This window comes from Pipra filicauda, unplaced genomic scaffold, assembly GCF_003945595.2.
Source record: "Pipra filicauda isolate LSUMZ 115617 unplaced genomic scaffold, ASM394559v2 scaffold243_size1161148_pilon, whole genome shotgun sequence".
In the NCBI taxonomy this organism is placed as follows: domain Eukaryota; kingdom Metazoa; phylum Chordata; class Aves; order Passeriformes; family Pipridae; genus Pipra; species Pipra filicauda.
In genome coordinates this window covers 148,045-160,610 of record NW_024104358.1, presented here as the reverse complement: position 1 = coordinate 160,610, position 12,566 = coordinate 148,045, and the positions used below count along the sequence as shown (strand labels likewise).

Below are 12,566 nucleotides of genomic sequence, written 5' to 3'. Positions count from 1 at the left end.
AAAAAGGCAGACTCCCACTCTTCCCTTCCAGCCTTTCCTTCAGCCTCCCTAAAAAAAAAAAAAAGAACCCCCAACAGGGGGTGGGTTTGCATTTACAGTAGACTATTTCACTAAAAGAGTTTGAAGTGTGCCCACGCAAACAGCTGAATCCATACAGCTGAGAATGCTGTAATCTTTGGGCAAAGAGGGAGAGGCAGGAAGATGCTGATGCTGGAACCTCTTAAACTGACTTTGCTGGCAACAGTAAACTGCACCTTTGCTCTCCTTAAAATATGTCTGCAAAGGGAGGCTCTGGTGCTACGAGCACTCCCTCAGGAAGAGGAAGGTTTGCATTCACGTCTCTTAGCCAGACCTGAATCCTAGCTGGATGTCCTTGTAGTGAGTGATCTGTGAGTTCAGTTAATATACAGTTGTTGCTTTCTCTTTCGGTGGCTGCTGGACCACAACACTGCCAGATGCAAGGCTCACTACTGGGAAGAAAAGACAGAAAAGACCAGAGTGTTACCTGCAGATTATGCTACTCCACAGGTTTCTACTTCTCACCCTCAGAATTAAGTGACCTTTGTATTTGATAATTGTTAAACAAGGAATCAGGAGTAATCCGTGTGCCAAGGACCTGATTTCATATCTGCCCTTTTCTGTGAAGGTTTATACCCCATCAAGTATAAGGCTGTTACAGAAAAAGTGCACAGCACAAGAAATTGCTTTCCAGGCTATACTTTCTAGTCTGTTTTATGTTCTAAACAGGCTTTGACAGTTTCCCTTTGACAGTTTGTATGTGTTTGTCCTTTTTGGGCATTTTTGATTATGCCAACTAAGCTACGCAGATAAGTGTCAAATGATAAACTTCTGGAAGTTTTACAGGTCTCTCCCTACAGGTGCATGATCCTGTAACAGTTCTGTTGGAGTGCTCTTGCATTAGATTATTTCTTCATTAGATGTGTAAGAATCCACATGACAGATTTTTTTCCCCTGATTTTTATTCTGTTTCTACCTCTTTTATTATCTGTATTTCTTCCCAAAAAAGAACACAGTGTGGACTTTGTGATGCTTAATATGAAAGCAGTTCTGCAGCTGGTAGTTTTCTTTTATGAGGATTCACATACCAGTGTGGTGGTCTCCAGGTTCTATCTCAGGGTGGAGCTGTCTTCTAGTTCAGCTCAAGAGTGTGCTCAGATCATCACCACTGGGTGATCTGAGACCTGACTTGTTTCAGATGAAACTAAACTGAAAAGAGGCATTAGGAAGATAATTACTGTGCTTCAGCCACTTCCAGATCACTGGACCGTGTCAGAAGTAGTGATAAGAGCCCCCCGAGACACATGTACCATGGCCATTGGTTTCTCAACACCAGCTGTTTTGCTCTATAGATCTGCTTCTGTTGGTCTACACTACTCACTAATTTAAATGTAAACTCAATTTAATCGACTCCTTTGCTGAGTCTGCTGACTGAAATGCATCCACTGAAATTGCAGGTTCTTTATTACTGATGCCCCCAGAACAACAACAAAGCCAAGTGCTGAGCTCCACATTGTCTACATTTGACTATCACAGAGCCCTGTAGGGAAGTGAGTCTTGATGAGCATGTGAACAGCATTTACTGGCACCCCTTTTTAAAATACATATATTTTAATTTTTTTTTTTAAATTGCATTGATGCACAGAGGTACCTAGTAATGTGATCTTTGAGATCTGCAGCAAGGTAAGGAGGTACCTAGAGGACCCTTTGGGCTAATTAAGTGTATGGTGAGTGTTATGGACTGGAGCAATGTGATCTAACTTTCTGAATACCACCAGAATAAACTCCAGCTGAGTAAAACTTGGTTAAACGTTGTATATATACATTTTTACAAATTACTTGCTATTGGTCTTTCTATTTTTTTTTTTTTAAGAAATGGAGCAAAAAGGGGTATCAACCACATGAGAGCTGAGGAAAAAGCTGGTCCTGTATTTGCAACATACTTATCACTTCATGTCTCAGTTCACATCTGTTTAAGTTATCTGTTTTTAGCTTTTTGTTTCCCTGGCAATGAGAGCAAACACTGTATTACTGCAACTTCTAACAATAACTCTCTGTTTCTGTATTCTGCTGTACTAAGCTGGTCCCAAAGAGATTCATATAAAACATATTCTTTGTAACCAACTATATTTCACATGGACACTATCTGTAAAATAATTATGTATTTGTGATGTGCACATACCCCACAAGGCCTTTAGTGTGTACCTACACAGGCATTTCTGATAATAGCCAGTTCTAACACAAACTCCGTGTAATATAAACTCTGTAAAAAACTGGAAACATGCACACCCCTAGCCATGGCAATATTCCACAGTTCTAAATACCATGTTCTTGAAATGTTCAACCAAAAAACCCCCAAGAAGTTTAAAAATAATTATTATAGTGGCGCCTTTCTTGCTGCTGTGTAGCTGAAATCCTCCTCACCATCTGCCCCTGTGCACAACTGAGATCTAACTCTGGCTTGTAAATAAATTGTGGTCTGAAGTTACTGATGCAGCCCTTTGTTCAGTGAGCAGGCAGCTCAGGGAGTGAAACAGCTGTCCTAGCACTGAGATAAGGGTGCCTCCAGCTTCGATCTCAGCAGGTATCCTACTGCCTCACTACATTACCAGCTTCTGTCTCCAGCTATGAGTTCTATGGATTTGGGGAATAACTTACACTTAAAAAGGGATGTGTGTAATATTACGTATGGTTCCCTTTAGCTTTGTGCCTTTGTATTCCAGTTAGAGTCTCCCCAGTCCGTAGGCTGTAGGATGGCAGGAATGCATTGTGAAAGGCAGAAAGAATCTCAGATAACACAGAGAAACAGTGACTGAAGGATATGATTCTGACATTGAAGTGCACCAAACTTTTTTATTGGAAAGAAACTCTCATGAATTGTAGTGAGGAAGAGAAGGGTGGAGTTTAGCTTTTGAGTTGTTGGCCTTTAGCCAAGTAGTACTGGCTAAGGCTTAGCTCAGTGCCAACAAACTAGCTTCTGATCAAAGGGATCAATAGAGAGCAGAAAGTGTCCTTCTTTGCTGCTCTACCCTGTAAACACAATTTGGGATAAATACTGTCTCCATGGGCACCAACCTAAAAACTTCCAAAACTTTGACTTGGAAGTTATACCTTGAGTTGAACATTCCTGCAAAATACTGAATCCATTGCTAAAAATGGTAACAATAAAAGTTGTTTAACAGACTGCATTTGTCTGGCCAAGGCAGTAGATCGCATAACTGGAACTGGACGCGCCCAGCCTTGCTGCTTCCATGTTGGTATGGAATGTGGAGCTGGCTGGACTGGATGCAACTCTCCCTTTCAACGGCTAAGATCAAGCAATGTCTGCTGAACTTCAGGCGTGGTTTGATATACTAGTTAATGAGATGCAGTTCTCAAGAAGTTCTCTGCAGAGATAGTTAAAAATCTGTGAAAAACCTTGTAAGTAAGTAGTAATTCGAAACCAAACTCTTTGAACACATCTCCTGGAATATTGTTTGGGTTACATGTCACAAAAGCATCAGACTTTTTCTTTCAAACGTATGACCTGCATCTGTAATAACTTTAAATTCATTCAAGGCATTGTTTTTTCATTACTGAGAGGTTCCTGGAAAGACCAAAACACTTAAATATGGTATTTGCAACAAGGCAAAGATGCTAGAGGAGGAGATGCCATGTAAAGTATCATCAGATAAGTATATGAACAAAGATAAGGAGTTTAAGGATTTGCAAGCAGTGCCATTAGTGCAAAAATGATGGTAGATGACAGAATGGCTTTTAAATTTTAAAACTTCTTTTTTAATAGAAAATTTAATCTTTCATGAATGTTTCTTGTATTTCAGTAATCACCTTGGGAAGAGTCTGCAGCTACTGATGGACAGAGTGGATGAGATGAGCCAAGACATTGTTAAATACAATACGTACCTGAGGAATGTAAGCAAACAGCAGCAGCAGAAACATCAGGTTGGTAACATGGAAAAACCTGAATGAGAGCATTTTTTTTTTCCACAAGATACGTTTTGGGTAGTGTTATCCAAGACAGATGAATTGGGATCTAAGCAAGATAAAATTCATACAAAAACATACCTATTAAGTCATGAGGTGGATTGACCCTGGCTGGGTGCCAAATGTCCTGGAAGGCCACTTTATCGCTCCCCTCCTCAGCTGGGCAGGGAAGAAAAAATACAAGGAAACTCCCAGAAATCAATATGAAGACAGGGAGCGATCATGTAGCTGTTACTGTCACGGGCAAAACGGGCTCAATTTGGGGAAATTACTTTAATTTATTACCAGTCAAATCAGAGTAGGGTGATGAGAAATAAACCCAAATATTAAAACACCTTCCCCCCAACCCTTCCCTTCTACCTGGGCTCAGCTTCACTCCCTATTTTCTCTCCTTTTTCCCCTCAGCAGCACAAGGGGTTGGGAACGGGGGCTGGGGTCAGTTGATCACACATTGTCTCTGCCACTTCTTCCTCTTCAGGGGTAGGACTTCTCACACTCGTCCCCTGCTCCATGAGCTGCAGGAGCACAGCTGCTTCACCATTGTCTTTACCAAGAGCTGCAGGGGAATCTTAGCTCTGGTGCCTGGAGCAGCTCTTCCCACTCCTTCCTCACTGACCCTGGTGTCTGTAGGGCTGTATCTCTCACACACTCTCATTGCCCTCTCTCAGCTGCCATTATGCAGGGCTTTATTTCCCCCCTTCTTAAATGTTTTATCTCAGAGGTACTGTCAGTGTTGCTGTTGGGCTCAGCTTTGGCCAGTGGCAGGTCCATCTCAGAGCGAGCTAGTGTTGGCTCTGTTGGACATGGTGGAAGCTTCTGGCAATCTTTCACAGAATCCATCCCTGTAGCCCCCCTGCTACCAAACCTTGCTGCACAAACCCTATACAAGAAGATTTATAAAATGTGCTAGATTTCACTTCTAGTGACATATAGTATGGATTTGGCTTTCTTTGCAATTTTACGTGTGTATTAATGATTTATGATAAACCAAAATAATTTATAAATACACTATAGACACAGGGATCAGACATTCAGTAAATGAAAGAGGTGAAAGTACAAGCTTTGTTCCAAAACAAATTGTGTTTTAGTTCCATCACACGTAATGTATCTAGTCATGTATCTAGAAATAAAGAAATGTAATCCAGTGGACTGTGAAGACAGCAGCCTGTTCTCTGATTGGAAAGAACATTTTAGTTATGTTTTGTATCAGTAGATAATGATACTGATTGGGTGATGCTGACTTTTAATTTCTGGTGCCAAAGGGCCTCTTTAAAATCCAAAGCAGTCTGATTAGAGAACCTTGAGTACGGAGAACAGCTCTAGGTGGCCCTGCTTAAGCAGAGGGGTTGGACAAGGTGACCTCCAGAGGTCCCTTCCAACCTTAGCTGTGCTATGATTTGGAGACATTATTACTTTCTTTGCTGTTGCAGCCTTTGATAAAGCAATGCTGTGTCTAACTATAGAAGAATGGTGGTAAATTGGAAAAAAGCACTATGAGAATGATTTAAGAGCCTGGAGAGCAGATCTCGGTGAACACAACTCACATCACATGATAAGTTAACAAATTACTTACTTACTCAAGAAATACCTGCATGAAAAATAAATTTGAACTCTTTAATCTAGCAGACAGAGATATGACAAGATTCAATATTGGCCAACTGAAAATTGGCCAGACCACTTCTAAGATAAAATATTGCAGGTATTGCCACACAAAGTAAGTTATTATTAAAAAGAACACCTGTGGCTCATGTGAAATGCTTCATCACTTACTATTTTAAAGTCAAAATTGCCTTTTTTCACTTAAGTGAAGCTTGGACAGGGAATACTTCAGGGAAGCAGCACATGATCAGTGATCTCTCCTGGCTTTGTAATTCCTGAGGACATAGAAGCTTCATACATGTTATCTTCAGAAAATTTGTTTTCCTTTACTGCCTAATTTGAATAGAAAGATGGCATCTACTTCAGAGGTTTTTGTTAATAACAAGGGGATCTATTTATTTTGGAAAGCAGAGCAAAGTAGGTTCCATGGTGTCTCAATTTCTTTACTAACTATAGCTGCTTTAGTAGTGGCTCATTGTGGCATAGTTAGTGGTTGTAACTTCATTTTTGAAATGGAGCAATTGTGATTAAGAGCAAGCTGTTTCAATAAAGAATAATAGGCAGACTGCTGAGAAGTGAATGGGGTAATGCAAAGAAAGAAGAATCTACATGCAATTCACATACAAATATGGGCATTTAAGATTTTATTTTTAACATTGTCTGAAAACATGTATTTGTCACTACTACTGGAAAAAAATTACTTCATTTGATTATGTGCCACCAAGTAAGAACTGTTTTCAAACTCACAGAATCACAGATACATTTAAGTGAGAGAAAACACTCTGTGCTCTCTGCCCCATTAAAATAAAGATTTGTGTGTGTGTGTGTTGAATATGAGGGCTTTGAAGACAAACCTTATAACTAGTTCCATGCTGTGACATACAGTATGAAATCTCATATACATGTTTTCAGATTTGTGTACTTCTGCAAGAACAAATGTTTATCCAAAAGCTGCAGAAATGGTCTGCTTCAATTTTTGTAAAGTTTGAGTAATCTATATGGGAAAGAGAAGCAGTGAAAACAAATATTTTTTTTTTATATATAGCATAATAATTTCTACAAACTGCTACTCTAGTATGTCCTCTAGTAACCCACAAAGAAATGGCATTGAAGTGGCAGAATATCTAAATAACTGGAATAGAGAAATAAATCATTGTGCTTGGTTTCAGTCACCACTTCGTTCTCAGTTTAGAATTAATATTTTTTGGCTTAAAATACCTTATTTAATCAAGTTTGCTTCCCCTTGCACATTAATATTGTTTTGACCTTTAACTTGCATAAAATGGAAAATTTCTTGTTTATATAACTATCTGAGGTAATGGTTTCTCATACCTACCATATTCCATACCTTGCTTTTCTCTGTGGGGCAATGGAGGCCTTTATCTATCATGCTGTATTCTTTCCATCAGACACAGCATTACCCCACCACCTCAGTACCTCATAGTTCTGCAGCATCTCTCTTATTTAAGGTGCCAGTAATTTTTAAAGCATACTTGCTGGTTAGTAAAAAGCACCTGGAAAGAAAAACTTTTTGCAGCTTTGGAAGTCCTGCTGCCTTCTGAACCTGTTGCTTTATTTTCAGTACCAGCAGAGACGTCAGCAAGAAAATATACAGCGTCAAAGTCGAGGAGAACCCCCTCTTCCTGAGGAGGACATCAATAAACTGTTCAAACCACCACAGCCACCTCCAAGAATGGAGTCACTCCTTATTGCAGGTGATGTTTAGCAGCGTTTTCAACTCATCTTTTCATATATGAATGTTAGCTTGAGGAAAAAATGCAGTTGTATCCTTTGAAAGCATCTTTATTTTTCATTACCTTTGCCATTATGGTGTGATATTGTGGCATTGGTAGCTTTCCAAATACTGTCCTTGATGTGTTAAATTTGGGATTTTAAAGGAGAGATGGAGAAATGCCCACAGGGCAGGCTTTCTACATGAATGGGTGTAGCTGCTGCCTGCACTCATGCCCCAGCCCCTCCCTGAGCTCCAGAAGTTCAGGCAGGAACTGTACAGGCAGGAATAAGCTGTTGGGGCTGGAACTTCTGATTCAGAGCAGTTACTGCGGCCCTAAGTTACTGATAACATTTTTAGGTTTGAACTGGCTGTTGCAGCAGCTGAGACGGTTTTGCTTTTAATTTCAAATAGAATGAGGATAATTTTGTTGATTTATATGGCCAGAGATTTAGGGAAACTATCCCCATCATCTTGGACCCCAAGGGAATGAAAATATAAATGGGAACAAAGCATAGATAGGTGTAGGTACCACCCCCCAATTTCCTTTTTGCTGGGCATAGCCACAGTCAGTGCCTGTCCTGTGCCTCGTGGAAAGGTAAAAATACTGGGACTTCACAGTGTCAACAGACAGGAGACAACCTAGATACCCTACTGAGTAAAATAAAATTGGACAATGTCATGAGAAAGCAAATTGTTTAACCAAGCAGGCTATTTGGATCAAATAGCTATTACCTTGTTTTGTACTGAGACAAAATTAAGCCAAAATCCTGGTAATATACTGTACAGAAAAGAGTGCTTTGATGTTAATAAAAAATAAATTCATTTGAGTTACCGGTCTTAAATTCTGAAGTGACAAAAAGATTATTATTTTAATATTTAATACTTTCATGCTACTAATAAGGGCTGCTTTTAGAAGAAATAATATTCTTGATTTATTATTCCTCACAGAGTCTTTAAAAAAAAAAGGTATTGTTTTGATAGTTTTTACCAGTTACTGAATCCTAGCACCAATTAAGTATTTAAACATTCAGCTCTAGCATAGCTTATAAATGCAATGGCTGTGTGTATGTGTGTACATGTGTGTTTTATGAAAGTGATAGCTTAAGATGAATCATCTCCTACAAGAGAAGGAATTGAAAATGATTATACTTAAAGGAAAAAACAGTTTTCAGCCAGAGCACTTTCTTTGTTCTTTTCCTATAGTCAGGGGAAGAATTGAAAGCATACACTTCAGCTTAGATGAAGTAAAGTTTGTGGATAAAGAATAAAACTTAGCTCTTTTGTCTCTGAGGCATTTAAAAACTTTTCAAATAGAGCATTACATTGAGAGTTTATTGGCCTTCTCAACAGCCTGAATTTTGATTAAACTGGCTTCATGTTTTGCTTTTCCTAGTTAACAAGGGAAATAACTTGTAGCTGTAAGAGTATAAAAATGCTTTGATGGGCGTGTTTGATTTGTAAAACACCAACGAATCTTCATACCCTGATGAATCTTGAAGTAGTGAATAAAGTGAAATGTTAGGTGGAAAAAAAAGGCTAGCAGAATGTCAGGAGTACCACAATTTTCAGTCTGCTGCAGAAAAATATTTTTTACAAATATTTTAACAAGGACAGCAGATACATAAGAACAGAATTGAAATTCAATCTCTTAGTATTTTTAGAGCATCTAAATTGAGGAATTAATGCGATTGAGCTTTCCGTGCAGCGGCAAAAATTGTTTATTCTTTTTATTGTCCTATGTATTTTCAGAAATTGTATGTAATATTGTAGGAAGATTGAGGGGTTTTCTGAGCATACCAGTTAACCTGTTCTCCTGATTTAGTTTCTTCTTCTTCCCAAACCTGTTTGGGAATCCTGAAAGTGTAAAATTCCTATGTGTAGAGTAGTTGAGCAGTTTTGGTTGCTTCTTTCTATAAATCCTCAATGATTCACATTCATTTGGCTTTTGAAAAATGGTGTTCCAGGTAGTTTTTCTAAATTTCAAAACTGACAAGGGTTTACTCTTCTTTCTTTTTGACAGGTCAAATTAATACCTACTGCCAGAATATTAAGGAGTTTAATGCACAGAACCTGGGCAAGCTTTTCATGGCTCAGGCTCTCCAGGATTACAACAACTGAAGAAACTTTGCTGTAGCCCTCAACAGGAAAAGTTATTTACGACTTTACACTCTTCATGATCATCTTGAAAATTTATTAAATTGGGAAGAGAGTCTTATAAAACAGAGTCACCTTGGTTTGTGTAGAATTCTCCTGTAAGAAAAATAAAGGCAAATTTTAATGATATTTTAGTGTTTCCTTGCTTGGTGGCTCTATTGAACTGGAATTTTCTATGGTCACTCAGGTTTTATAAATGTTTGGCAGTTATTCATGTTTAGTCATAGTAAATAATACAGGTTTTATTTAACTTGGAGTCAGAAATAAAAACAAATATTGCAAATGTTCAGTATAGCTGACTTACAGAAGAAATTTAAGATTTCCCCATTTTCGTTGGGAAGTTACAACTGTAACTTGCTAGGGACTAGGGACAATTGCTCATTTTTGTTTTAATCTGTTTGGACAGTCTGGTGCAATGGTCCTTCCATGTTTCACAGAGCTTCACATTCAGGCCATACAAAACCAGTGTGATGTGGAGACTGGTTCCCACCATACTGTGCTATGCTGGGTTCTCATATTCTCTTGCTACCACCAACTGAGTCGAAATCAGAATCTGGAGTCAAAAATTGGAATGAAAACCAGTTAATGATTGGACTTAGTGATCTTAAAGGTCTTTTCCAGCCTAAACGATTCTGTGCAACCCAGTGGTGCTGCTGAATTGTTTGTGGTGGAAAGTGCAGAAATAACCAACCTGGAGCAGCCAGTGTAGTGTAAATGGGCAGCACCTGCAGTAGCTTTGCCATCTGGATGAGCCTTTATTCCTGAACTCAGGCCACTTATCTTTTTAACAAGAAAGTTAATTTAAAAATTTAGTACGTGGAAACGCACACGTGTTACTGTCATTGATTTCCTCTTTTTTTTTCCCCTCTTGAGCTCTTTCTTGCATGTCTTTCAGCCTAAAATGGCTGAAGAAGTGTGGTTTGGTCCTAGCATGGAGTATTTCAGCCTCTCAAGTGAATGCTTTGGAAAGTCAGAACTGTGTGAAAACTGGAGTTTAGACTAAGAATTTACTCTTTTCCAATCTAAACTATAGTGATTGCAGTATTTATGTAGATATGGATGCAAAATTTGTTCAGTCCTCATGTATCTGGCAAATTGCCAGGCTGATCTTTTACTTTAGAAAGTTTGGGTACCTTTTTTGTGTCAGCTTTCATACAGTGAACTTCTCTGAAATCAAAGATTACTTAAGTATCCTGTTACAGTGCCACATGACTGAGTTTCATTTCCTATACAAAAAAATATTCAAATTGTGTTAATATTTCTAGTTTTCTGTAGCACCAAAATAAACACCAGGGAACAGAAGTAGGAGCAGATAATTAGGCTGAGACATTTGAGAGAGAAAAAAACTATCTTCTGGATAACTGGGAATAGAAGATTGTCTCTGTAGTGACTGTGCATGGAAGGAAGCAGCAGTAACATTATATGTACTAGGAGGTCTGCAAAGGAGGTGTTAGCAAAATAAATACTTGGAATAGGTTAAAAACAAGCTGTGTGTTTTGAGTTAGTTCCTTAAGACTGAGAATGTAAATGTGAGAAAGAGGGCAGTAATATTCTTCTGTGCTGGAGTTTAACAAGATCAGTGGATTTTATTTGACCGGATCGAATGTGCTAAATGTCAGTTAAAGTCCATGAAGACATAAGGAAGACTTCAATAGAGACTTTTGACTTCTAAAGGCATAGACCTGAATCGGACAGGGAAGTAAGATACAAAAATAGGTGAGGTGTAAGTAGACTTTACAGAGTCTGTTCTGAATCACGCTTTGGTCTTCTATCATGGTGGAAATAATTAGAGGAAGCCTGCCTGAGCAAGGGAGGTGGAGTCAGTTGAAGGTGTTGATCTATAAATGAGAACCAACATCTGTGGAGATTAAAAATTAATGGGAATAGGACTGTGTCTTTGTGCTGGATTAAGTGTGGGCTTTCCCCACTATTTCTGTATTTCTGGAAATTCGCTTTTACATGTTCTTTTCCTAAGGTGAGTGAGCTGGCAGCTCATTCACCATAAGAAGTGTTCTTTCTAATTACCATACCACTACCTATATTTTCTCCTTCCTTGTTTGTAAAAGGCTTTTCTGTAAAACAATGAAAATGAAGTGACGTGAGCGTCCCTGAAAATTACGTCTAAAAATTTAGAACTTCTTTTTGGTCAGCAAGCACTTGCAGAGGCAAGCAAGGCCTCTACCCTGTGGTTCCATCTCCATTAAGTGTCCACAGGTAACAGACATACAAACACGAGACAAAATGCACATGTGAGGGAAAGCCTTCCCTTTGGTGACTATACACACAGTCTGCATCAAGCCATCGTCTCTCCTGTCAGGCTCCTAACCATGTAGGTTTGTGTTAACTGGTTTGTAATTGGTTTTTATTTGTGCAGAACTGCAATTCTTGTAAGAGAAAATGTTACTTTGGAATTCAGCTGTAATTGGCATGAGTCTTACAGGCTCTCTAAGTGAGATGAGTGTAAGTCTTTCAAAAGCGAGGTCTGAAAGGAGAATAAGGGTGACAATTATCTTAGTTTTGATGCTGAAGAAGAACAGCATTTCTTCTAGTTGTTCAGTACTTGGGATCTTCACCCATATAGCTCTAATTTTGCTGTGAGATTTACTGTCTGTTTCACTGCTACTTGTGAAATGTCTAATTGTACTGATAATTTGAGCCAATGTGGGATGTGAAGTGCCATCTCCCTTAACCACAGCACTAGCTCAGGGCACAGTGCCGGGGGGGTGCTCCTCTCCCAGTGCCCTTTTCATGTGTAGACAAAACAAAGGCTTTGCTGGTGAAGGGTGGGGTGGGTGCAACTTGGTCCATAAAGAGTTAGAAAGTTACTGCTCCAATAGTTTGAGGTAGTCACAGTAATGGTGTGCTCCTCCTCGATCACAACACAAAGTGGAATAGGTTAATCTCAGCCTTTCTAACAGTCTGAAACGTCTGCTTGTACAGGCAGCCCAGGTTGTCTTCAGGACAGACTATAGGAGAAGATGCTAAACTTTGGATCATCTATTGGTTTAACTGAAAAAATAAGTAATTCCTCAGATACGGTTAACTACCACAGCTGTTGTCAGAATCTAGTCCTTAA

At 39.0% G+C, this 12,566-nt stretch overlaps 1 protein-coding gene across 1 annotated transcript in view; it reads left to right on the top strand.

The window, feature by feature from the left end:
• The window catches only part of EIF3H (eukaryotic translation initiation factor 3 subunit H), an 86,512-nt gene extending 76,893 nt beyond the window's left edge, over positions 1–9,619 (top strand). The window contains exons 6-8 of the mRNA XM_027730575.2: positions 3,840–3,960; positions 7,184–7,316; positions 9,357–9,619. Of these exons, the coding sequence (XP_027586376.1) occupies positions 3,840–3,960; positions 7,184–7,316; positions 9,357–9,454 (352 nt within the window). The 3' untranslated portion in view covers positions 9,455–9,619. The remainder of the gene's footprint in view (positions 1–3,839; positions 3,961–7,183; positions 7,317–9,356) is intronic.
• Positions 9,620–12,566: the final 2,947 nt, after the last annotated feature.